This window comes from Elephas maximus, chromosome 25 (assembly GCF_024166365.1).
Source record: "Elephas maximus indicus isolate mEleMax1 chromosome 25, mEleMax1 primary haplotype, whole genome shotgun sequence".
NCBI lineage: Eukaryota > Metazoa > Chordata > Mammalia > Proboscidea > Elephantidae > Elephas > Elephas maximus.
The window spans coordinates 62955782-62983372 of NC_064843.1; the positions used below are offsets into that span (position 1 = coordinate 62955782).

General features: G+C 38.5%; 1 protein-coding gene across 1 annotated transcript in view; it reads left to right on the top strand.

Annotated features, from left to right (window-relative positions):
* Window positions 1–27591, top strand: part of XRN2 (5'-3' exoribonuclease 2) — an 88635-nt gene that overhangs the window by 21458 nt on the left and 39586 nt on the right. The window contains exons 5-20 of the mRNA XM_049868888.1: window positions 373–431; window positions 508–597; window positions 1407–1479; window positions 1627–1677; window positions 2151–2308; window positions 3047–3121; window positions 3208–3341; window positions 3441–3498; window positions 3582–3689; window positions 16128–16172; window positions 17596–17727; window positions 21391–21509; window positions 23784–23919; window positions 25347–25454; window positions 25547–25636; window positions 26333–26405. Of these exons, the coding sequence (XP_049724845.1) occupies window positions 373–431; window positions 508–597; window positions 1407–1479; window positions 1627–1677; window positions 2151–2308; window positions 3047–3121; window positions 3208–3341; window positions 3441–3498; window positions 3582–3689; window positions 16128–16172; window positions 17596–17727; window positions 21391–21509; window positions 23784–23919; window positions 25347–25454; window positions 25547–25636; window positions 26333–26405 (1509 nt within the window). The remainder of the gene's footprint in view (window positions 1–372; window positions 432–507; window positions 598–1406; window positions 1480–1626; window positions 1678–2150; window positions 2309–3046; window positions 3122–3207; window positions 3342–3440; window positions 3499–3581; window positions 3690–16127; window positions 16173–17595; window positions 17728–21390; window positions 21510–23783; window positions 23920–25346; window positions 25455–25546; window positions 25637–26332; window positions 26406–27591) is intronic.

The following is a 27591-nucleotide window of genomic DNA, read 5'->3' on the forward strand; positions in this document are numbered from 1 at the left end:
AGCATTTTAATATCATTTTTCTAAGGTTACTTTATATTAACAATTGTTATGAAAATTAAAACCCTAATCTGTGTTGTGTGTGTGTGCACGCACTGTGGAGGGCATTAGGAAGACCTTCATAATTTTTATATTTTTCATATAACAATATAATACCTTTTATGTATATGTATTTTTTGAAAGTCTTGTTAAGGCTTAGTTTACATTTTGGGGGAATGATCTCAATTTACTTAGCGAAAGAGGCAGCAGTTCCTCAGGTGCCAACGCTTGTGGTTCTTTCCTATTTGAACTCACTGTTGTTGCTCTGGTTTAACGTTGAGTGTTATTCTGCCTCACTGTTTATGGGGAGAACAACACATTGCTTCTTTTCTCTAGGTGGCTTTCTTCCTCCAGAAGAAATAAAAGAAAGATTTGACAGTAACTGTATTACACCAGTAAGTAGTCTCACACTTTGCCAGCTCTTGCTAACTCTTAAATGATACATTAATTTATTTCCTTCTGTCATTTTAGGGAACTGAGTTCATGGACAATCTTGCTAAATGCCTTCGCTATTACATAGCTGATCGTTTAAATAATGACCCTGGGTGGAAAAATTTGACAGTAAGTTTCACATTTTGGTACTTCAAAAAGATTAGGTGATCATTTGAGGCTGTACTTTGATATGACTGGTCGGTATTTATCCTTCTTTTTCTCCATAAAATGCTAGCTGACTGTCAAAGGAAAGAGAAGTTTCCAGGGTTTTTGGAAATGGAGTACCTTGCATGGCCAGGTTTTAGATATCAGTGACATCTGAATTTTTTCTTGATACTAGTTTAGTCCTCTTACCATCACTATGAAGCCATAAAATGGGATCCATAATTTTTACAAATACCTGTATTGGAAAGTAATTTTAAATGAAAATTTCTGGTATTAGAAATCAAACTACAGCTCAATTAACGTTGTGGGTCTGTATTTTAAAAAAAAAAAAGAAGAATGACTACACTGTCATAGTATTTAAGTAAAATGTAAATGAACTTTAATTTTTTGGTTGATAAGTTTGTTTCCCTGTTAATTAAATACAGCAGATTGCATTTAATGGCTGCCTTTTGTCTGTTACTGTTGAGGATTATATGGTTGGGCCTGTATCCTTGGGTAGTAGTGAGAATTGTAGGAACTTGGGAATGATTAATTTTTCTAATGGCTAGTCTAACCCAGACATTTCATTCTTTTTCGTTCTGCGTTTTAAGTTAATAGAATAGTTTTAGTGTGTAACACCCACATATGCAAACATGTTTTTCAGAAAAATTTCCATTTACTAATGCTATCTTAATAGAATTATCTCATTAATTTATTTTAAGATACTCTTTTAAAAAATTTTTGTGCACGTAGAAAATGGAAGATGAGCTGAAGGTGTTAAAACTTTTTTATAGGTTATTTTATCTGATGCCAGTGCTCCTGGTGAAGGAGAACATAAAATCATGGATTACATTAGACGACAAAGAGGTAAAATCCACTTACAGATGTTTGACTGTGCGTTCTAAGTAAAAGAATAAAGAAGAAGAAAAGCCATTGACTAGAAAATGTTTGCTAAGGTATGATATCCTGGGGGATAATACATACATGTTTTCCTCTCCCCCGCTCTCTCTCTAGCCCAGCCTAACCATGACCCAAATACTCATCATTGTTTATGTGGAGCAGATGGTAAGTTTCTTCTTTGGGGATTTGATTCTCTTAGATTAAAACATAGCAAGTTGGTGACTTGGTATATGGATTATTCATGGTTGCTTGGAAATTCTAAAATGACTTGCTTATTTTGTATTTGAGAAGGAAGTAGTACTGACTTGCTGTTTGATCTATGTGATTAATGCCTACCTGTCTTTAAAGTTTTTTTTCAATATCCTTCAAGCTTTTTATATGGCTACATATACGTGTATCTCTAAAATGGGACATTTCCCAAGTGTTTACTCCTGAGCGGTTGTCTCTGTTCTAGGTCCACATATCTGGAGGACGTCTTGTTGGCTGATAACTCTGAGAAGTTTTAGGCTTTTGCGTTTGCCTCCTCAGTTTGTGTGCTTATTTGGGCTTTTCTTTGTGTGGGTGTCTTGTAGTACTTTGGTTATGGTAAGCGTTCTCTCAGCTCACCGCTCAGTGTTTTTGTTGTTGTTGATTGATAGCTGATCTCATTATGCTTGGCCTCGCTACACATGAGCCCAACTTTACCATTATTAGAGAAGAATTCAAGCCAAACAAACCCAAACCTTGTGGTCTTTGTAATCAGTTTGGACATGAGGTCAAGGACTGTGAAGGTTTACCAAGAGAAAAGAGAGGAAAGGTAAGAACCTTGAAATGGCAGCTACCTTATTTTTAAAGTGGAAAACAAGAAGGTTATGGTGGATTCCGTTTTTTTACCTGCTTGCTTTCTCAGCCCTCAGGGAGCTAGATCTCTTACAGCACGTTTACCCACCTTCGAAAACATGCACACATCATATTCTGATTTTTCTACCTTCCATTTTTTTTTGACATAGCCTATGTGAGGTTTAGGTCTCATAGATAATATCCATTGCTGTGATTTGTTTGTGGAAGTTATTTGTTTCAAATGATTACTCTTTGAAGAGGAACTTTAAATCAGACATGTTAAACTTCATATTCCCAGTTCCCAGAGAAAGGTATAGAGGCATACACATCACAAGTAATACTGACTGGGTACAGGTCAGTGATTGGCAAACTACACCTCTCTGGATTTGGTCTATGATCTGAGAGTGGATTTTACATTTTTAAAGTGTTGTTTAAAAAAAAAAAAAAGGGAAAGAATATGTGGTAAGAGAATTTATGTTGCTCCCAAAGACTAAAATACCTACCATCTGGTCCTTTACAGAAGATGTTTGCTAACTTTGGATCTAGTTGGGATTATGGGTAATTTTTACTTTAGAGTGGCTGAATTCTTTTTTATTTAATACTTGTAATAGTAAAATGTATCTTGCTTTAGTAAAAAGCCTTTAAAATTTGTTTGGTTGGGAAAAATTGCAGAGTTTGAAGTAGACTTGTTTAACCTTGACTCTATTTCTCGCAGCATGATGAACTTGCAGATAGTCTCCCTTGCGCAGAGGGAGAGTTTATCTTCCTTCGGCTTAATGTTCTTCGTGAGGTATGCAGTGGTAACCGTTGGAACGAGCATTCTAAGGGAGGGTGCCTTTTGACACCTTTCACAGCAGAATTCCTTTTTGGTTGTAGTATTTGGAAAGAGAGCTCACCATGGCCAGCCTGCCATTTACGTTTGACATTGAGAGGAGCATTGATGACTGGGTCTTCATGTGCTTCTTCGTGGGGAATGACTTCCTTCCTCACTTGCCGTCTTTAGAGATTAGGTATGTGTATCTGTGTCATTTTTCAAGCTACTGTTTTAGCCTTCTTGCCTTTGTCATACTTGCTGGTCCTAATACATAATGTTTGTCTCCTGCTGACAGGGAAGGTGCAATTGACCGTTTGGTTAACATATACAAAAAAGTGGTACACAAGACTGGGGTAAGTACATGCTTGAATAACTTCAGAACAGAAGCGTATGCTTTTATAAGAGGATGATTTGACATGTGTTTTATCACTTACAGGGCTACCTTACAGAAAGTGGTTATGTCAATCTGCAAAGAGTACAGATGATCATGTTAGCAGTTGGTGAAGTTGAGGATAGCATTTTTAAAAAGAGAAAGGATGATGAGGTAAAGTGTTTCTATTGCAGTAGCTAAAATTGCCCCTGTCTCTAACAGGCTGTGAGGATTCTGTGATTGTACTTTTAACCTCTTTTGAGTGCATTGTTGTACCACTGTAGTGTACCAAACATTAATGCATTCGTGACTGGCCAGTACTTTAATTATTTTGTGAAAGTTATCATGCTCGTTGCGTGGAATTATCTATTGCACATTGTTTGAGTTGCGTTGAAATTTTTTTTTTTTGTCTTCATAATCTTAATTCGGGTATAAATTTAAACACCTTTGTAACCAATAGGCTATGAAATGAGGGCTCCAAGGCTAGAAGAATGCTAGGATTGAACTGGTGGCTGCCATGTTTTATAGGAGATACTTAAATGCTCTAGAAAACAGGTTAAGACCTCAGAACTACTATTCTGGTAGTAGAGTATAGTTGGTCTGGGTTATATTGCATCAGCCAGGACAGAAGGTTGCAGCTCTGAATAAGAAATTAAAAAAATTTTTTTATTCTGCTCTAAGTGAAAGTTTACAAATAAGTCAATCTCCCATACAAAAATTTATGCACACCTTGCTGTATACTTCTAACTGCTCTCCCCCAATGAGACAGCACACTCCTTCCCTCGACTGTCTATTTTTGTGTCCATTTGGCCAGCTTCTGACCCCTTCTGCTCTCTCATCTCCCCTCCAGACAGGAGATGCCAACATTATCTCAAGTGTCTACTTGATCCAAGAAGCTCATTCTTTACCAGTATCATTTTCTGTCCCATAGTCCAGTCCAATCCCTGTCTGAAGAGTTGGGTTTGGGAATGGCTCCTGTCTTGGGATAACAGAAGGTCTGGGGACCATAATCTCCAGGGTCCTTCTAGTCTCAGTCAGACCATTAAGTCTGGTCTCTATATGAGAATTTGGGGTCTGCATCCCACTGCTCTCCTGCTCCCTTGGGCTTTCTGTCATGCTCCCTGTCAGGGCAGTCATCGGTTGTAGCCGGGCACCATCTAGCTCTTCTGGTCTCGGGCTGATGCAGTCTCTGGTTTACGTGGTCCTTTCTGTCTCCGAGTAAGAAATTTAAACCTAAAAGAAGGAAATGAAATGACAAAGCACTTGGAAATTGATTGCATATGATGACGGAGTGCTTAGGTGAGAAGTCCAGGCTTCTGGCGTGGGTGGTTAGTGAATGGTTAGGTGCCATTCACTGAGATAGCAAGCACTGGGTATGGACCAGGTTGGAGTGGGGACATGGTAGAAATTGAGTTTCATTTAGAGATGTTGAGTCTGAGGGTAGTGGGGCACCTAAGAGGAGAAATATCCTTTAAGCATATGGATGGATATGTCTAAAGCTGAGGGCAGAGGCCTTTTGGAAAGAGATTTGAGAAACATTCAGAGTTTGGAGGTACTCGAAGTCATGAGAGTGAACCTGAAGGCCCTGGGAGCTTGTGTGGAGTCAAAGTGTCTCTGGCAGAAGCCTTGGGTGTGGGCATTTAATGACCAGGGAGAGGAGCTGGTTCCTGGGAGGTGAGAAGAAATCACTAATGACAGGAGATGCCATTGGCACATAGTGCTGCTGGAGGCATCAGAGCCAGGTGGATGGGCACCTCAGCCACAGCCAGGGGTTCCGAGGCCCTGAAGAGTGATGGCAGGGGTGACAGGGGAGGCCATCAGTGGCAGTATGAGCACATAGTAGCTTCTTAGAAAGGAGTGAGGGAAATGGTTTCAGAAACTGATTTTATAGAGAGTCGTGATTATTTTGAGCAAATTGCAACATAACAGATTGGTATATTGCTACATGATCTGACAGATTAAAACATCATTTATCTGACAAGATTTCATATTTTCTTTAACTTTGTACGCTGTAGTGAGTGATCTCTTTTTCAGAATTTTGGGCACCATTTGATGTAACACAGTGAGGTAACTAAGCACTCTTTGCAAAAGCTTTCAGTACTTGGCAATATGTATGACTTTGGCAGACCCTGTACCATTAAATATTGGTGATACTTGACATTGGAAGGGAAGTATGTGATTTATATAGGTGCTACAATGTTTCCTATTTAATCGATACGGTTTCCAGCTGCCCTGGCGGAGAGAACATTCCAAAGCATTGGATCCTTTTTGGTGATCTTGAAGTTATATGATGTCCTTTAGTGTGGTTGACATCACAGAGATTTATGAACTCTCAGAAATTCAATATGGAAGTTTTTGTGTGTACCCATTTTCTGGGATGTGTATCCATGGCTTTCAGCAGATTTCCAAAGGCGTTCATAGCACACGATTGATTAAAGATAAATGAGGTCCTCCCAGAGCCTCCCTCATGCTTATTGGTACCTACCACCCTTAGAAACAGGTATTTAACAGATAGATTACAGCAGAACAGGTGGTAGAAAAAGAGTCCATGAATATTTATTACTAAAATTGAACAAAACAAAGGCCAGAAATGTGATACTTTTTATTTTATAAGCTTTGATGTTTGCCTTTTATCTTGGAAATGTTCATTCGTTCAGCAAATATTTATTGTTTATTAATTGCCAGTCAGTGTTCTGAGTGCTAGTGACCGAGCAAAAAACAAAAAAAGTACACAAAAATTCCTGCCCCCTTGGAGCCTACATTCACTTGGGGCACATGGACAGTAAACAAAATAAGTATGTAATGTGTTAGAGAGTGAAAAGCTCCATGAAGGAAATTAAAGTGCACGAGGGACCTGCATCTGGGAAAGCAGAGATGGGGATGATGAAAGTTGACCAGGAAAAGCCCAGCTGACAGATGACATTTGAGTAAAGACCTGAAGGACATGAAGGAGTAAACAGTGCAGATATTTGTAGGAAGAGTGTTTTAGATGGAATAGCCAGTGCAAAGGCTCTGAGGCAAGAGCATAGCCAGCATGTTGACAGAACAGCAAGGAGCCAGTGTGACAGGAGCAGACAAAGCAAGGAGAAAGTAGTAGGGAATGAGGTCAGAAGGATGGTGCAGGGCCAGATCTGGTAGGGCCTGATAGGTCATTATAAAGACTTAGCTTCCACTCTGCATGCATGGGGAGTTTTTAGTAGGCGAGTGACATGATCCAACACATTTAAAAGGATGAGCCTAGCTGTCGTGTTGAGACTACAGAGGAGTGGAAGCAGTGAGCCCAGTTAGGAGGCTTTTTTGCAATAATTCAAGGGAGCCAGGTGGCAGCAGCAGAGATGATACGAGGTCTTAGTTGGATTCTGAACACATTTTGAAATAGAGCCAGTGAGATTGGCTTTGAGTTAAATGTGAAATGTGAGAGAAAGAAAGGTATCAAGAATGACTCCAAGGCATTTTTTTTTTTAAATTTTTCTTGTGCTGTAACTGAAAGTTTACAAATCAAGTCAGTCTTTCACTCAAAAACTCATACACACCTTGCCACATACTCCCAGTTGCTCTCCCCCTAATGAGACAGCCCACGCCCTCCCTCCATTCTCTCTCTTCGTGTCTGTTCTGCCAGCTTCTAACCCCTTCTACCCTGTGATCTCCCCTCCAGACAGGAGATGCCAACATAGTCTCAAGTGTCCACCTGATGCAAGAAGCTCAGCCCTCACCAGCATCCCTCTCCATCCCATTGTCCAGTCCGATCCCTGCCCGAAGAGTTGGCTTTGGGAATGGTTCTGGTCCTGGGCCAACAGAAGTTTTGGGGGCCATGACCACCGAGGTCCTTCTAGTCTCAGTCAGACCATTACGTCCACTCTTTTTACGAGAATTTGGGGTCTGCATCCCACTGCTCTGCTCCCTCAGGGGTTGTCTGTTGTGTTCCCTATCAGGGCAGTCATCAGTTGTAGCCGGGCACCACCTAGTTTTTCTGGTTTCAGCCTGATGAAGTCTCTGCTTTATGTGGCCCTTTCTGTCTCTTGGGCTGGTAGTTACCTTGTGTCCTTGGTGTTCTTCATTCTCCTTTGATCCAGGTGGGTTGAGACCAACTGATGCATCTTAGATGGCGACTCGCTAGCGTTTAAGACACCAGATGCCGCTCTCCAAACTGGGATGCAGAATGTTTTCCTAATGGATTTAATTCTGCCAGTTGACTTAGATGTCCCCTGAAACCATGGTCTGCAAACCCCTGCCCCTGCTATGGTGGCCTTTGAAGCATTCAGTTTACTCAGGGAACTTCTTTGCTTTTGGTTTAGTCCGGTTGTGGTGACCTCTTCTGTTTCCCTTCACCTAACGTATTTCTTATCTACTTATCTAATTAGTGAGTACTTCTCTCCCACAGTCCCTCCCTCCCCCCTCTTGTAACCATCAAAGAATATTTTCTTCTCTGTTTAAATTATTTCTTGAGTTCTTATAATAGTTGTCTTACACAATATTTTTCCCTTTCAGTATAATGCCTCCGGATTCCTCCATGTTATGAAATGTTTCACAGATTCCTCACTGTTCTTTATCGATGCATAGTATTACATTGTGCGAATATACCATAATTTAATTATCCATTCATCTGTTGATGGGCATCTTGGTTGCTTCCATCTTTTTGCTATTGTGAACAGTGCTGCAGTGAACATGGGTGTGCATATATCTGTTTGTGTAAAGGCTCTTATTTCTCTAGGATATATTCTGAGGAGTGGGATTGGTAGATCGTATGGTAGTTTTAAGGAAGTGCCAAATCGATTTCCAAGGTGATTGTATCATTTTACATTCCCACCAGCAGTGTAGAAGTGTTCCAGTCTCTCCGCAGCCTCTCCAACATTTATTATTTTGTGTGTTTTTGGATTAATGCCAGCCTTGTTGGAGTGAGATGGAATCTCATTGTAGTTTTGATCTGCATTTTTTATTGACTAATGATAGTGAGCATTTCGTCATGTACCTATTAGCTACTTGAATGTCTTCTTTAATAAAGTATTAGTTCATATCTTTTGCCCATTTTTAATTGAGTTATTTGTAATTTATAGTTGAGTTTTTACAGTATCTCATAGATTTTAGAGATCAGGCGCTGATCAGAAATGTCATAGCTAAAAACTTTTCCCCAGTCTGTAAGTAATCTTTTTACTCTTTTGGTGAAGTCTTTGGATGAGCATACGTGATTGATTTTTAGGAGCTCCCAGCTATCTAGTTTTTCTTCTGCATTCTTAATAATGTTTTGTATACTGTTTATGCCATGTATTAAGGCTCCTAACGTTGTCCCTGTTTTTTTTTCCATGATCTTTATCGTTTTAGATTTTATATTTAGGTCTTTGATCCATTTTGAGTTAGTTTTTGTGCATGATGTGAGGTATGGGTCTTGTTTCATTTTTTTGCAGATGGATATCCAGTTATGCCAGCAGCATTTGTTGAAAAGACTGTTCTTCCCCCATTTAACTGTTTTGGGGCCTTTGTCAAATATCAACTGCTCGTACGTGGATGTATTTATGTTTGGATTCTCAATTCTGTTCTATTGGTCTATGTATCTGTTGTTGTACCAGTACCAGGCTGTTTTGACTACTGTGGCGGTATAATAGGTTCTGAAATGGGGTAGAGTAAGGCCTCCCACTTTATTCTTCTTTTCAGTGATGCTTTACTTTTCCGGGGCCTCTTTCCCTTCCATATGAAGTTGGTGATTTGTTTCTCCATCTCATTAAAAATGTTGTTGGAATTTGGATTGGAAATGCATTAAATGTATAGATCGCTTTTGGTAGAATAGACATCTTTATAATGTTAAGTCTTCTTATCCATGAGCAAGGCATGTTTTTCCACTTACGTAGGTCTCTTTTGGTTTCTTGCAGAAGTGTTTTGTAGTTTTTTTTGGTATAAGTCTATTACATCTCTGGTAAGATTTGTTCCTAAGTATTTTATTGTCTTGGGGGCTAGTGTAAATGGTATTATATGGTGATTTCCTCTTGGATGTTCTTTTTGTTGGTGTAGAGGAATCCAACTGATTTTTGTATGTTTATCTTATATCCCGGTACTCTGCTGAACTCTTCTATTAGTTTCTATAGTTTTCTTGAGGGTTTTCTGTGTATAAGATCATGTCATCTGCAAATAGAGGTACTTTTACTTCTTCTTTGCCAATCTGGATGCCCTTTATTTCTTTATCTAGCCTAATTGCTCTGGCTAGGACCTCCAGCATGAATAAGAGTGGTGATAAAGGGCATCCTTGTCTGGTTCCCGATCTCAGTGGGAATGTTTCAGGCTCTCTCCATTTAGGGTGATGTTGATTGTTGGCTTTGTATAAATGCCCTTGATTATGTTGAGAATTTTTCCTTCTATTCTTATTTTGTTGAGAGTTTTTATCATGAGCGAGTGTTGAACTTTGTCAAATGCCTCTTTCTGCATCAATTGGTAAGATCCTGTGATTCTTGTCTTTTTATTTATTTATGTGGTGGATGACATTAATTGTTTTTCTAGTGTTGAACCATCCCTGCATACCTGGTATGAACCCCACTTGGTCGTGGTGAATTATTTTTTTCATATGTTGTTGAATTCTATTGGCTAGAATTTTGTTGAGGATTTTTGCATCTACGTTCATGAGGGATATACGTCTATAATTTTCTTTTCTTGTGGTGTCTTTACCTGGAATGAGTTTGGTAGTATTCCGTCCTTTTCTATGCTCTGAAATACCTTTAGTAGTAGTGGTGTTAACTCTTGTCTGAATGTTCAGTAGAACTCTGCGGTGAAGCCTTCTGTTTCCGCCAGGGCTTTTTTTTTTTGTTGGGAGTTTTTTGATTACCTTTTCAATCTCTTCTTTTGTTATGGGTCTATTTAGTTGTTCTACCTCTGTTTGTGTTAGTTTCGGTAGGTAGTGTGTTTCTAGGAATTCATCCATCTCGTCTAGGTTTTCAGATTTGTTAGTGTACAATTTTTCATAGTAATCTGATATGATTCTTTTAATTTCAGTTACGTCTGTTATAATATCACCCTTCTCATTTCTTATTTGGGCTATTTGCTTTGTCTCCTGTTTCTCTTTTGTTAGTTTGACCAGTGGTTTATCAATTTTGTTGATACTTACAGGAACAGTTTTTGGTCTTGTTAATTCTTTTAGTTGTTTTTCTGTTTTCTATTTCATTTAGTTCTGCTCTTATTTTTAATATTTTCTTCTGGTGCCTGAGGGCTTCTTTTGTTGCTCTTTCTGTTTGTCCAAGTTGTAGGGATAAGTTTTTGATTTTGGACCTTTCTTCTTTTTGTACGTGTGCATTGATTGATATAAATTGACCTCTGAGCACTGCTTTTACTGTGTCCCAAAGGTTCTGATAGGAAGTGTTCTCATTTTCATTGCATTCTATGAATTTCTTTATTCCATCCGTCATGTCTTCCATAATCCAGTCTTTTTTGAGCAGAGTGTTGTTCAGTTTCCAAGTGTTTCATTTCTTTTCCCTGCTTTTTTCTGTTAGTGATTTCTACTTTTATGGCCTTATGGTCAGAGAAGATGCTTTGTAATATTTCAGTGTTTCGGATTCTGCTAAGGCTTGCTTTATGACTTAATATGTGGTCTATTCTAGAGAATGTCCGATGTGCACTACAAAAGAAAGTCTACTTGGCTGCTGTTGGCTGGAGTGTTCTGTACATGTCTATGAGGTCAAGTTGGTTGATTGTGGCATTTAGATCTTCTGTGTCTTTATTGAGCTTCTTTCTGGCTGTCTTGTCCTTCACCAGAAGTGGTGTGTCGAAGTCTCCTACTATTATTGTGGAGCCTGTCTATCTCACTTTTCAATGCTGATAGAGTTTGTTTTATGTATCTTGCAGCCCTGTCATTGGGTGCATAAACATTTAATATGGTTATATCTTCTTGGTGTATTGTCCCTTTAATCATTATATAGTGTCCTTCCTTATCCTTTCTGATGGATTTAACTTTAAAGTCTATTTTTTCAGAAATTAATATTACCACTCCTGCTGTCTTTGGATTGTTGTTTGCTTGGTATATATATTTTTGGCATCCTTTGAGTTTTAGTTTGTGTCTCTAAGGTGTGTCTCTTATAGGTAGCATATAGACGGATCGTGTTTTTTAATCCATCCTGCCACTCTCTGTATCTTTATTGGTGCATTTAGTCCATTTTTGTTCAGCAAAATTATGGATAGGTATAAATTTAGTGGTATCATTTTGACGTCTTTTTTTTGTTGACAGTTTCTTTTTCCCACTTAATTTTATGTCCTGAGTAGATTATCTTTATATATTGTCCTTTCCTCATATTTGTTGTTGTTGATTTTGTTTCTGCTGAGTCTCTGTTTTTTTCTTGTATTTTATTTTAATGTGTAGGATAGTTTGTCACCTTTGTGGTAACCTTATTATTTACCCCTATTTTTCTAAATTTAAACCTGAGCTTTCTTTTTATCACCTTGTCTTCCTCTCCATATGGAAGATCTATGACTACATTTCTTAGTCCCTCTTTATTGTTTTAATGTTGTCTTCTTTTATATTAGAACATCGCTGTTTGTTCCTGTTTTGAGTGTTTTTTTATTTTGATTTGTTTTTGTGATTTCCCTGTCACGGTTGACTTCTGATTGCTGTGTCCAGCATTGTAATCTTGGGCTGGTATCTGACATTATTGATTTTCTAATCTAAGAACTCCGTTTAGTATTTCTTGTAGTTTTGATTTGGTTTTTATAAATTCCCTAAACTTCTGTTTATCTGGAAATATCCTAATTTGAACATCATATTTGAGAGACTGTTTTGCTGGATATAAGATTCTTGGCAGGCAATTTTTTTCCTTCAATTTTTTACATGTCATCCCATTGCCTTCTTGCCTGCATGGTTTTTGCCGAGTAGTCGGAGCTTATTCTTACTGACTCTCCTTTGTAGGTGACTTTTCATTTATCCCTAGCTGCCCTTAAAATTCTCTTTTTCTTCGGTTTTGGCAAGTTTGATTATAATATGTCTTGGTGACTTTCTTTTAAAATCTACCTTATGTGGAGCTTGATGAGTATCTTGGATAGATATCTTCTCTTCTTTGATGACATCAGGGAAGTTTTCTGCCAACAAATCTTCAACATTTCTCTCTGTATTTTCTTTTATTCCTCCCTGTTCTGATACTTCAGTCACTTGTAGGTTATTTCTCTTGATAGAGTCCCACATGATTCTTAAGATCTCTTCATATTTTGAAATTCTTTTATCTGATTTTCTTCAAAATTAGTACCAAGTACTTTATCTTCAAGTTCAGAAATTCTGTCTTCCACTTGCTCAGTTCTGCTCCCCTGACTTTCTGTTGAGTTGTCTACTTCTGTAATTTTATTGTTAATCTTTTCAATTTCTGGTTGCTGTCTAAGGATTTTTCTAGCTCATTAAATTTTTCATTATGTTCTTGAATAATCTTTTTCATTTTCTTCAGTTGCTTTATCTGGGTGTTCCTTGGCTTGTTTTGGGTATTCCCTCATTTCCTTCCTGATGTCTTGAAGAAGAAGAAAAAAAAAAGCCCAACCCCGTGCTGTCGTGTCTATTCCGACTCATGGAAACCCTGGTGGTGTAGTGGTTAAGTGCTACAGCTGCTAACCAAAGGTTCGGTAGTTTGAATCCGCCAGGCGCTCCTTGGAAGCTATGTGGCAGTTCTACTCTGTCCTATAGGGCCGCTGTGAGTATGAGTCTGATGTCTTGAAGGGTTCTGTATTTTAATCTTTTGTATTCTGCTTCTGATAATTCCAGGAAGGTACTTTAATCTAGAAGATCCCTTGATTCTTTGTTTTGAGAGCCTGTTGAGGTGATCATGGTCTGTTTCTTTATGTGACTTGATATTGACTGTTGTCTCCGAGCCATCTATAAGTTATAGTACTAGTTTATTTTATGCTTGCTTACCGTGTCATAGCTTCTTGCTTTGTTTTGTTTTGATATGCCCAAATGGGTTGCTTGAGTGATTTAGCTTGATTATTTTCACCTTTGGAGCTCTGGTGTCCTGTCCCCGGCTGGGTAGAGCTGTTATCAGGTATATCAGTCTAGGAGTCCATTCACTTTTCTTGTATGAATTCAGCTCAGATGTCCAGGTAGCTGATCATCAAGTGTGTGGTACAGGCTCTGTCCTGTAGTCTTAGAGGGTCAGGGGTGATTGGTGTAGGTACTGGTTTCTGGTTGCAGCAGAGGGTCACACTCTGAACAAGGCATGAGGCTGAGATTTGTCCCCCACGTGTCTCTGAGGAAAGCGTGTCCCTGTTCCCTAGAGTGTACAGGTGGGTGGGTTCGGCAGATGGACCATGGGCATCCAGTGTTTTTGGTTGTAAGGACTGGGAGGGACTACTTGTCCCTGGACCCCTGTCATGGATGGGTGGTTGACCAGAGTGGAGCCACCAGTACTTGGGCCCCTCATGTGGGTAGGTGAGGACCCTGTTTAATAGGTAAAGCAGTGTCAAACATCAAACACCTACCTCTCTGCTGCACAGCTGAAACGGTTGGCGTCTGTCAACAAGGGAGTGTTCTCCTGAAATAGGCCCACACAGATCCATGCAGAGGGGAAACGTACTCAAAGTGCACAGACCGTTTATGCCTGGACAGGAGCCGCTTCTTTCCTGAGCTCCCCCGTTGTGGAGCTGGCAAATTATCTTTTCCACCAGTTGCAAATTTATTCCTTCTCCAAGGCCTGGAGAATGGCTCTAGGCACTCAACAGGACCTGTCTCAGGCCCAGGGAATTCAGCCACTGAGGCTGGCTTGGGAGCAGCGGGGCATGGTAAGATATATGCAAGTACTTAGCTTTTGCCGAGAGCACCGTTCTTCTCTGGTTCCATAGGTATGAGTAGGCTGTGTGGCTGGCTGCTCGTCCCTGAGGAAACTGTGGTTGAACGCTAGCACTAGCCCACTGCAGCCGCTCCCGGGAATGGTGCCTGCAGGCTCCCGGTGATTCAGGTCCAGTAACTCCTCTCTGCTTCTGGACTGTGTCTTCCTCCCTCTGCCCCTCAGTTCGTTTTCTAAGCTTGCCTTTGATGTTCAGGGTTCCTAGCTTGTTGTAAATATACTTGTTTTACTTGTTTTTGGGGGGTCTTTTTTGTAAGAGGGCTTGCCGGAAGCGTCTTTCTATTCCACCGTCTTGGCTCTCCCTCCGATTCCAAGGCATTTTGTCTGAGTAACTGTGATGAGGAACACTTTGGGTCTTGCGAAGGTGGAGGTGGGGACTTCATTCGGGTTATACTTGAGGCATCTAAGTGGAGATGCTAAATGGGAAGAGGTCCTAGTTGGAGAGTCATCAGCATAGAGATGTTATTTAAAGCCATGAACCTAGGTGACATTCCCGAAAGAAGTAGAGACGCGGAAAGGACCCAGTATTGAGCCCAAGGGATGCCGACATCAGAAGGTTGGATTGTTGAGGAATGAAGGCGCAGCAGGAAAGGGAGCAGAGAATGGATGGGTGTAGTGCTCTGGAAGCCAAGTGAAGAGTGTATTTCACGGAGGAAGGAGTCATGGACTGAAAATCAGCTATTGGATTTGAAGGTCTAGGGGTCATTGCTAGCCTAGATAATAGAAGTTTCCTCGAAGATGGGGGCAAAGGCCTGATTAAAGAAATGGGTGGTTTCCGTATTGTTGGAGGTTTTAAGGTAACTCACCTGGGCTCCACTGAACAGACAAGGTGACTTTTGTATCCAGTGTTCAGCCCATCTCCTGGCAGAAATCACACATTTCAAATCTCATTAAGGTGTTGTGTTGCAGTTGGCAGTTCTGACTTGGAGGTGAAAGAAATGTGCAGCTAGTACGGTGACAGCACAGTACCTCCTGGCCCCTGTTCTAGGGTGCAGCAGCAGCTACAGCCACCCTAGCTGTCGGGTTGTAAGTGCCCTGATGCTCAGGGAAACTTGGGCTGCTAGAGAAGTACTTCCTGTTGCAAGGGAGGCCTTTGAATGGCCCAGATAGTGGGGAGTGAAATCAGCCCAAAATCCCGTCCAGTTGAAACCATGGCTGCAATTTTAAAATGACTGGAGGGGAAGAACCAATGCTGAGTGGACTCCTTCCTCTGAGTTAAATTGGTCCACAGTAAGTGTTGCAGACATCTGAATTTCCTTTCTTTCTCCATTAGATTGACTTTCAGAAGCTGGGGACTAGTGTTTGCATAGAGTCCCTCTTCTCTCCTTTCCCTCTTGTGACATGTATGCTCCTGAAAGTTAGGAACTGCCCAAGTCCTTTTTAGATTATAGAGTCTCATTACTAAATTGTCTTGTCAATTTTTTAATAAAACTGATGGTTATTAAGCTCATTCAGCTGAAGCTTAAGAATTGTTTTTTTTCTTACATGTTTGTATTTTCTCCATATTGACAGTCTGTTTGCTCCAGAGTAAAACTAAGGGTCTTTGTCATAGCTCCTGCACTTTCTTCAAATGATGTCAAAAATTATTTGAACACAGTTAAGAATAAAAATTAAGTTAAATCTAAACTCAGTTTAGAATGCCCTCTAGCCATCTAAAGTTTTGGTAAGCAGCGCATTCAATGTTGTCTAGTTTAATTATGTAGCTGGTTTTCTGGGGTCTTCCTTTAAAACTTACGTTATCTGCCAAGTCATCCCTGGTAATGTTTAACTCTGACATTTTTGTGTAATTATTTGACAGAATATGTGGATTTTATACTTTTAGGACAGTTTCAGAAGACGACAGAAAGAAAAAAGAAAAAGAATGAAGGTGAGTTTTAAGTAGTTTCGTAAGATTGGCAATAGCATACTTTTAGAATTTGGGAAAAAGATACTCATTACCGTAAATTTATTCCTCATTCAGTAGGAGTTGGTCAGGGACATAGGTGTCCACTCAGCTGCCTGTTTGCTTGGAGAAAATGCTGGTGTTGATTTTGGGGAAGTCTTTTCTAAGCTCTGGAGTCTGGTGGGATACATTTGAGGGGTAGGAGGTGGGAGTGGCACTTAGGTATTTGAATTTTTTACAGGAATCAGGTGTTGTTTTTGTAATAGAAATAGTAAACCCTTTGTATCCTCTGGAAAGTTACTACACTCTGTCGTATTCCTACCTCTTGTCAGATAAATCTTCCTAAAACATGACGCTTTCTAAACCTCGTTGTTCCTGTGGTCCGAGGTCATCACCGACTCCTTACTCCTTCAGCATCCCGTTCTGACTCCATACGCTGGTGTTCAGAGCGTGCTGCAGTCTGGTCCCAGGCCGCTCTTCTCGCTCGTTCTCTGCTGTCTTCTGAATGCACCGTGCTCCCCCGGCTCGGTGATACCTTCATTTAGTGTCCTCCTGGTCTTTGCAGTTCACCTCACACCTTTCCACAAGGCCTCCCTTGTTGTTTCCACTCGTAGTCCAAGTTGAGCCGTTCTTTCTCTTAACTCTGGTGCTTCTTGCCTGTGATATTTGTTTTCTTACTTGATTGTAAAATACTTTATAGTCACTTAACTTGCTTTAGTACTTGTTTTCCTTGTCTTCCCTACTGGATTTTAAACTCATAGAGCCTAGGAGTTACTTTTACTATTTTTTATTATAATCAGGTAGTTTCAGGAACCTAAAAGGGAGGAAAGTAGAGTTATATATTATTGCGGGTAGGTTAAAAACCACTTAGATTGGGAGAGGCATATTCAGTTTCTATTTTATATATAATTTCCTTTAGTCAATATCTTTTATCAGTTAGTCACAGCTCTTGTCTATTATAGCTATAATCATAAGTTCTAATTTATTTGGAAATAAAGTTAAATTCCAACAAGGCAAAGGGTAAACAAAAGTATATATATCAAACTCTTGACTTACTTTTTTTATATGAGTATTATTTTTATTTGTTTGAAATTGTGTCAGGTGTTTTCTGAAATCAAAAGTAAATATAATAGATTAGCTTAATGAAACTTGAAAAAATTCTCTGTATCAGAACAGTGTATGATATGTACTTTAGGGAAGAGTACTAAATGTTACAGGTTTTTACAGGGTGTAAGTTACCATCAGATCAAAGTGTAAACAGCCCTGCTGTTAACAGACATCCGTTTGGTCTTTTAATGGGCTTGGCAGTTAGGGGTTAAAGTGAGAACACCATTCCGTTTTCTCTTTTCTTCCTGTCATTTAATTGTGATTTTACTTTAATTTCTGCTTTCATTTCCGTTTGTGTTAGAGAGATCAACCAGCTTTCACTCCTGGTGGAATATTAACCCCCCAAGCCTTGGGTTCAAGAAATTCACCAGGTTCTCAAGTAGCCAATAATGCAAGACAAGCAGCCTATGAAATGAGGATGCATAATAACTCTGTAAGTGGCTTTCTTTATGTGGCACTGAAGAAGTGGTAAATGTCAGTTGTGTGTATGGGTTTGTATTTTATTACTTAGCCTGGGATGGTTTTGTTCTGTAGTCTTTCTCAGTTTCTTTTTCCTTGAGATATTTTTAACTCTGTTAAATCCACCTGTGTCAACATGAAAATACCTAAACAATGTGAAAGAAAGGTATGTTGGATATATAGATACATGTAAATTTTATAAAGAGCTAACTGGCTGCAGGCTTCCTTATGCAAATGTACCACAGTACTCCTCCCCTCCCCCAAAAGTAGGAGATGGTGCTAGAAGCACGAGGGGGATTTTCAGGTGTCTCACATCTGGAGCAAGAAAGCAGGGTGGGTGGGTTTTGCTCCCTTATTTCCCCTTTCATCCCAGGGATCATTTATGGACGTTTTGCAAAATAATATTTTTCAGTTTATGAAACACAGATATCTTTCATTGTCTAAACTCTCACCCTCCAACTGAGGCATACGATAGATACAAATAAATATTTTAAGGTAATCCTCACTTTCCAAAGTCTGCTTGCTCCCTGTTTGAAACTCAGGAACTGGATAGATCTGTCCCATATGGTATCCCTCTTTGTTTGAACGTTTCGATCCAGACTGAGCCAGCAAGGCTGTACTCTGTCCAGCAGCTTCCTGCTGTAGTGGCAATAGACTCTGAGCTCTGAGCGCATGGCAGAGGGGACAGGGATGAGTGGGTAGACCACTGACTTACAGACAGCAGACAGTGGAAGCTGTGGCTTATTTCAGGTTAGAAGGCCTGAGAGAGAGTAGTAGATGGAAGAAGGACATAAGGTGTGGCCTCTGTTGTAAACTTTGACACATCCAGGAAAATTGTGTAAGCTTCGGTGTTTAAATTTCTTTCTTCTAACACTCTGTTAATGCTCATGTCCCTTTTTATAGGAAGACCTCGCACGTGGAATTTTTTGCCATATGAGAACACTGATTCAATTTGTATTCACATAAATGTATACCTAGAAGTTTTAGGACCTTAGATTTGGGATTTGAGAACTAGATTTTTAATCTCCAGAGAGAAAGCAGCCTGGATTTCCATTATTATTATTTTTTTTTTTCCAGTTTGGATTTTGGGTTTTTGTCTTACACCACCAACAGAATGGGGTGTAGAGGGTCAGGGAAAGGGGTTGCAGTGAGACATCTGAATACTGGAGAACAGAAAAGATTGATGTCCGTCATTCAAGATTATACAGGTTATAGACTCGATGGCACTGGGATTGGAGTCCCTGCAAAATGGTGTTCTCAAATGCCCTGTTGATAATAGAATTCTTTTTTTTTTTTAATCTCAGACAAGTCTAAACTTTTTGCCACCTGTGATTGTTTTGAGAAGGATTCTAACATCATAGTCCGGCTCCACAGGACTAGACCCACCGTTGATTAGTAATGTCTGTCATGGGAATAGGAGCAGAGAGATATGGTGATTAGTCTGCTTATTTGATCCCTGTCTTAATCCCTTCTGACAGAATTATGTATATATGGCATGGAATTGGATTATTTGCATAATGGGATTTTCCCGATGTTCTGAATTTGAGAAAATCATGGTGCCAAATTACCAGTTCTTAAATGAGTCCTTTAAAAATGCCGAATTTTTGCCATTTTATTTTTTTGTGAGCTGTTTGGGTATGCTGATCTCCAGCATTGGACTAGTGCCTGTGATGGTCAGTATTGCTAATGTGTTACTACATAACTTCTGTTTCCTCATAATTATGTGGTTTTAAATTTTGCGTTCTGAAGTACTGTTTTCATTCTCTCTGAGGCTATCCTCAATTTAATGAAATTTATCTGTTGGAAAAACAGCTTTTTGAAAAGAAATTTGCTTTCTGCTCATTTTTTATTTGAATGAGTCTAATACGTTCAGAAAATAATATTTTTGTTGATGGGGTGGAGCAGAGGAGAGCAGGTGGAGATTTAGTGCTAAAGGGTAGACAGCCTCTTTTTTTTCCCACTTGAAGCTGTATTATTTTTGTTATCTAAAGGTGGCATTTGATTTTGTTAGTCAAGAATCAGCTTTGGAAAGTTTGCTTTTTATGTAACTTCTTTGTACTTAGACTATTAATGGAAATGTTACCATCATGATTAGTGGATTAGTGTAGGGTTTAAAAAAGAATAGTGGTGACTTTACTGGATGGTTAGCCACCATGCGCCAGGCAGTCAGCATGCCAGTGATCTTTCACTTGTATTGTGTCATGTAATCCTTGCAATGACCTGGAAAGACACAGGACGTTATCATCCCTATTTTAAGGTGAGGCTCACAGAGGTTAAATATATTGCCCAACGCTAGTAAACGTTGGATTTGGTATTTCAAACTCAGATCCATGTTTAAAAATACCTACCTCATTTCCCAAGCAGCAGTGCCTGCCTATAGTTATTTTTATATTATTTTTACAGCATTGGGTATACATTATGAATAAAATTTGATAAACGTTTTTAAAAAGAAAATGTTCTAAGCTCTGTGTGAAATGTAATTTGTCTTTGTTTTTAGTTTTTCTTGGCCTGTGATGATAACTACCTTTATGGTTATACTATCAATAAAAAAGCCTTCAGCAGTAAGGAAGTAATAACACAAGGGAAGCTTTAACGTGAAAATCTTTTCTGCCCCTTTTACAGTGTGTTCGGTCATGTAACTTAAATAACTTAAGTTGTAGAAGATTTCCTTTAAATTTTTAAATTAAATATTCACATAATTTAGGGTGCTGCTACTGCGTTCATTAAGTATGAAGAGAAGATAATACTGAATTTATAAAGTAGTATCCAAGTCATTTTCTGAGATCATTAATAGATTTTTAAATAGGTTGTCTTTTTTAGAGCAGCTTTAAGATTACAGAAAAATTGTGCAGAAAGTGCAGAGGGTCCCATAGCCCTCCCTCCCCTCCCCAGCACACAGTTTCCCCTCTTGCTTGCCTTGGTACAGTATGGTACATTTGTTACATTTGATAAACCAAAATTGATACATTATTATTAATGAAAGTCTGTAGTTTACAACAGGGCTCACTCTGTTTAAAAAATAATTTAACAGGTAATTCAGTTATATGTATTTAACAGCACATAAAAAAAAAAGTTTTTTGTTTTTTTTTTTTAATGTTATTACCTGTCCGAGACTCATTAAACTGTTCCGGAGTGGTTGTACCAGGTTGAACCCATACTGTTGAGCCACGTTTTGGCCACCGTCGACTCTCTCATTCTCTCTGTCTCACTCACACACGCATGCAGTTTTTACCGCCCCTCCTCCCCCGCCAGCTTTGCTACTTGATAGGTGGAAAATCAATTGTGAATTTGTAGCACGGGGGAACCACTGTGGGGGGTGGGAAGAATTAAGTCCTATAATTAAAAAATAGAACTATAAAATGGAATTTTTTTTTTCTGAAGGAGTTTTTACCCTAATGTTCAAGTTCTTTTGAAATTAAGCATGGGAAGTTTAGGGCTGTTATTACTCTTTTTTGAGGTGGTGGACTGGGGTAAGCTCAGTTTACATGCCTTTAAAATATATTCACCCTGTCTTTTTACCAGCTCTAAAAGATGTGTTACCGTGAAGCATGGTAGGTAGGTAAGGGCAGTTGGATGTAACATCTTACGTAACATGAATCCTTAAAGCCTTCTTCTTTAATGTCATCATTGTCTGCAGAGTCCTTCAGTATCTCCCAATACGAGTTTCACTTCCGATGGCTCCCCATCTCCAATAGGAGGAATTAAGCGAAAAGCGGAAGACAGTGACAGTGAACCTGAGCCAGAGGACAACGTCAGGTGAAGCCATTTTTTGGTAGCGCTTTGTTAGCAAATCGCTGAGATAGATGCAGTCTAATGAATGCTATTTAGCTTAGAGCAGCAGTGCCTTCAGGTGCTTGTCTGTGATCTTTTTATCCACCAGTAATTAATGTGGAGGGTTAGAATAGTCAGAGAATTCCAGTGAGATGTGTAAGTGATAGTTGTTAAAGTTGAGTGTCTAGATTAGTATGCGTGCAGGTGTTCATCTTCCGAGCCACTTTTCCCTCTGAGACCAGGCAGTAGATCGGCTAGACGTGAGGTGTTCAGCTCTGACTATGTGATCTGAATGTTACTGCTTTGAAATTAAATTTTCAGGCCGCTTAACCCAGAAAGTTAAGTTACGCTTGGGCACTGAATGTAGTGTGCTTTAATCCTCTCAACTGAAAAGGTTCTTCCTAAAAGTGATACATGCAGAAATCATCCTGTTAAAAGATAAATATGTATATTTTTTAAAAACCACAAACTTGCACATACACAATTATATTTTGTGACAGTGGAGTTTCCCTTTAGTATGCTTAGCATTGCTAGGGGAGATTTTAGTTGAGGCTGAAGTTTAGAATCATTATACAATAAGATTAAGCATAGATTTAATCATGTATTCAAGTCCAGATTTGAACCCTGGGCTTCAAGTGCAAAAAGCCAACAGTCTCAGTAATTCTAAACTCATTAAGAGTTTGGGAAAATGGTATACAGTAAAACCCATGAGAGCTGGACCCCATGTAAGACAAAAACCTGTCAAAGAAGGAAAACACAAATATTTCCCACTAAAATGAGTGATAGAAAAGTGGCAAGACTGTATCCTGTCAAAGACGGAAAACTTGGGAGACCCAGAAAAAGAAGGCAGTCCCATAGAGTTCACTGTATTTCACAGCTAAACAGAAAAACAGTCAACCACAGCTCATGTTTCTTTTATAGGACATGGAAGGAGTGTGGTTTGTATGTGTGATTAGAACGTTCCTCAGTGTCTGGTGTGGTTCTGCAGTTTTCTGACGTTCTTTGGGTGAGGTTATGAGATTGAGGATGACGAGTGATTGGGCATTTACCTGATCTGTGGTTTTTATCCTCTGCTCCTGTAAGCGAATTGTCCTCTTAGAACATGTTGTTTTATTTAGCCATCATGATCAATATTAGCTTAATAGGTAACTTGATTTGTGTAGTATTTTATTGTTTACTGCTGGGGCTAAAGATAAGCAAAATAGATAACGTTTCTACCAAGAAATGTGTGGGGCTGTCAGCATTTATTTCATTAAAATTTTTGTAAAACAGGTATAGTCTATTGTATGGATGAAGGATATATCTCCTAATTGATATTCTAGGCATCATTTGGGGGCTGATGGTGCTTGAATTGGTATGGTATATTTTGAAACATGACTGCAATTGATTTGTAAGATCTGGCCCATGGTAGAAAATAGCCCTTAGTGGAGAATCACCTTGATGTTCTTGATTTGGCCTGATTTGTTTTTTAGTGTTCTTTGACTTCTTTGTGTTCTTTAAAAAAAACTCTAGAGAATGAGAAATGGGTACTTTTAAGAAAAAGTAACTTAGCTTTGAGTAAAAATATGGTTCCTCACATGCTATTTTCAATGATAAGCAGTTATCAAGTGATTAATTGGCCTTCTTCTAGGTAAATTGTACAACACACACACACACACACACGCACACCTATACAACTCTTTCCCTTAAACAGACAACATCTCTTAGTTGAAAGAAGGGTGGGCCAAGTAAGTGTACGTAGAATTTCTGCCTGGCTGCAGACTATTCTTTTATAAGGTGTTTTTTATCTTTAAAAAATTACTTGTGCAAGTCTTTTTTTTTTTTTTAAAGTAATTTGTGTAGTTTAAATACAGACATATTTTAACAAGCCACAGAACTTGAAATGTATAAAATACCTTTAATATTTGAATCCTAAAATGAGTTTTAGAATTGTCCCACAATCAGCATGTAAAGCAGTATTAAAATTTGGGCAAAAAATGTTCTGTATTTAGTAAATGTTCTTTTTCTCTCTGGTTTTTAAAATGTAATTTTATAATGGTCTTAACTGGAATCAGTGTTTGAGTTTTTTATGTTTAACTATCTTTAAGTTGATAATAAATTCTGTGACAGTAGACTTTTCAGAAATAATTGAATGAATGTTTTAGTTTTTCTGTTTAACTCATTCACATTGCTCCTGAGTATTAAATCTAAATTGATTTGGGAAGATCAGTTAATGAAAGTATATTAATTGAGCATGAACTGGCTCTGCCTGGCTTTCAGGCTATGGGAAGCTGGTTGGAAGCAGCGATATTATAAGAACAAATTTGATGTTGACGCAGCTGATGAGAAATTCCGTCGTAAAGTTGTCCAGTCTTATGTTGAAGGGCTCTGCTGGGTTCTTCGATATTATTACCAGGTACAAAAACATTTCTCTTCATATCTCTAGCTAATAATTTTAAAAAGAGAGTAATTTCTATAATAATGTGTATTATTGAGCTATTTCCTATAATAAAATGCAGACTCCATTTTTAAAAGCTTCCTATTCACAAATTTATTACCTTAAATGATATCTGCTTGAAAAGACTTTGAAGCTTCTTTGCTGTTAATACATAAACAAAGTTAATTTTTGTTGTGTCAGGGTATTTCAGCATCAAGTACTTCAGTTAACTGTACTCTGTCTTTAAAATGATTGAAGTTTAGTGTGTCTTTAATTGGAATAAAAAAAGAACCAGGTAACTAACCAGCAGTCACTAAACAAAGTCACTGGACAAAGGACAAAGCCTGGAAAATGCTTGTAAGAATTTGAAAGGAATTTGAATTACACCAGTGTCCGTATGACATAGTGATGTTGTATGACTTGCATTTTAATTGGAATGATCTGTTTCTGATTTAAACCTTCTGATAACTGAGATGTCGAATTGGTGAAAGAGTAGACAGACATACTGGGGATTGTAGCCCTGGTGGCTAGTATCTAGTTTTGTGCACTGAGAGCAAAGCAACTTAAGCTTGGTGTGACCTGGAAATAGCTGAAGTTTGTTAAGTAGAAAATAATGTTATGCATGAAGTATCATCTGTAAAATGCTCTATTTGCGAGTCTTACTCCTACTCTCAAGATTTTAATTTATTAGACACAGTCAAAACGTGTCATAAAGACTTTTCTATGAGCATAACTTATTTTTGTTTTCTTTTTGGTGGGGTTACTCAAGTATTTTTATAGTGAAGAGAGAGTTGTCATGTGAAAATGTAATAGGAAATTGTAAAATGAAACTTTGGGCTGTTTTACTCCCAGCCACTCTATCAGAGAAATTCCTTAGCACCTCCATGCTCGTTCAGTGTCAGCTACAACTGCTCGTTTTATTTGATGGTGGCAGCTCTAGAGTTGGAAGGAAATGTCACCAAAAATATTTTAAAGATGAAAAGTCTTCACTTAGGTTTGTGAATATAAAGATACTTAACAAACTTCATCTATTCCCAGGTCACACCAAGCTTAAGTTGCTTTGCTCTTAGAGCACAAAACCAGATACTAACTATCAGGGCTACAATCCCCAGTATGTCTACCTACTCTTTGACCAGTCTGACATCTTAGTTATCAAAAGGTTTGAATCATTAAGTACTAGTTATTAAAGATGCCTTATGGTATTTTTTTTAAATCAAGGAGTGAGCCACTGATATGAAGAAGTTCAGATTTAATCAAAACATTTAAGGGCCTATGAAATATATACCATAGGTCATGTGTTTTATAAATAGAATATGTTACAGGTTACAGTCTAATTTTTTGCTTTTTTCCCTTTCAATGTGCCTGGCGTTAACACAGGTTTTTGTTACTGTTTTTGACTATCCTAGGGCTGTGCTTCCTGGAAGTGGTATTATCCATTCCATTACGCACCATTTGCTTCAGACTTTGAAGGTATTGCAAGCATGCCTTCAGATTTTGAGAAGGGCACAAAACCGGTAAGCTTCGTGATTTAAGATCATAAAATTCATAGAATTTTGGCTTGAGTAAAAATTGTGTGTCTTATCTTTAACTTTTTGCTTTATTGCAGTTTAAACCACTGGAACAACTTATGGGAGTTTTTCCAGCTGCAAGTGGTAACTTTCTGCCTCCATCGTGGCGGAAACTCATGAGTGATCCTGTGAGTCTCTTAGTATTTTGACTGGTTTGTGTTTGGGTTTTTGTCCTCTGTTTCACTAAAATTAGCCACAGTTGCTTTTGCATCTCTTACTTAAAATAATGAAGTACAGAAGCAAAATTAATGTGTTTGAGTTCTGTGTATTTTTCACTATGTCCTTCTTCCCCCCTACCCCCTTGCTTTCTTTGGCTGTCAGTATCCTGCCCAGTAAATAAAATTGGTGTGTATTTGGAAGAAATTCGTATAACAGTCATTTTGTTCTCAGTCTACCTGTAAGTTTTTATTTTTATTTCTTTTAGCCACCAATGGTGGCTACCAGAGCTCAGAAGACCGGCTTACCAGAAATCACCTCTGAGCTTGTGTGTATTGGCCGGAAGGAGTGAAGAATTAGGAATAGCTTCGAAGCAGTGGTTGTTACAGTCAGGAAACTCTTTATTGACTGCCTGCCTTAGGCCTACGGTCGTCAGTTCTAAAATTCTTGTAGAATAATGCCTTTTCTATTTCATCTTTTAAAATAAAGTGGAGAATTTTGTTGTATTAGAGCAGTGATTAGTGATTTCGTACCTAAACATGTCTTAAAAGGAATGCGCCTCATTTTCTCATCAGGTCTGACAACTTGAACAAAGGTACAGCACATTCTTTGTAACAGAGACGTGTAGCTTTTATTGTCTTAATTCTTTACTTTCCTCCCTGATAAAGGATTCGAGCATAATTGATTTCTACCCTGAAGATTTTGCCATCGATTTGAATGGGAAGAAATACGCATGGCAAGGTAAAATTTTGATATTACTCCTTTTTGTTTAAAATAATTTTGTCATTCTAGTAAAAGTGCGAGCAAACATGATTTATGGTATGAAGGAATCATCTGTAGAAGATATTTTAAGAACTGTATGTGAAAATTGATATTTTTCCATTCAATTTGGATTTAGCAATGATTAATACTGATAGTAACATTCTGATAAAAAGTAAATTGGGTTGAAAGAGATTAATCATTATGTCTTTTTTCTCCTTTGCAGTTAATGGGTCTTGCTCTACTCTGTTGGTAGCTCGTTAACACCCTTTAAGGGTACTGAGAAGTGTAGAAACATGGTAGTGTCGTTTCGGGGATTCACTTATACTCCATGGAAACTTTTGGAAAGTGCATCAGAAACTTTCAGTTTAAATACTTGATATCGGTCATTAATTAAAGTTTATTTCTTATTCATGTATCTATTTAGTATTCTCTCATTCTACCTGTTAACACACTTTGTGAGAATGGCAGTATAAAATCAGTACCACATGTAAGGTGTTATTAACCAGTCAGTGGATGAGTGATGATAGTTGACTAAACCAAGCAGAGAAGTCTCTCACTCGGTAAACCAGTTACTGTTTTATAGCAAAGCCCCCTTTTTACAAATCATTGCAACCTTTTCTTCCACCATGTGTTTTTCTAGGATAATAAGCAAGTTTGGTAAAATCATTGTTTTCATTTTTTTTCATTATTTCCTGTGATGCAGATTACCAGTAAAATGGCTCAAAGAGAATCATGGGGCAGAGGAGCATAACTAGGAATTTATAAATTATTTTATGAGATTTTAGGGCTGACATTTGGTTTACAAAGCTGTAGAAATTTCATATTGTTTTAATGGAATGATAATGGGAAGTGTACCCCACTGATCGGGGTTGTGTAAGCACTGCGTTGGATGGTCATATATTGTTATGTGCAAATGGATTGGGATCTCAGGTTGTTTTTGAAGGTACTTTGCGGGGGATGTTTTGATTAGGATAGAGGGAGAGGAGGCGTAAAAAAATTGGGAGGGAGGGCAGTAAAGGCTTTGAGGCTGTCTTTAAACTAGAGTGTAGCATTTGATTGTAAAGGTCGAGACATAGTAGAAGCCTTTTATAATTGTGTTGTTGGAGGAGGGGATTAACAGATACTTACAGCTCAACCAGGTTCTTTCAGACTTGATTCATAGCTT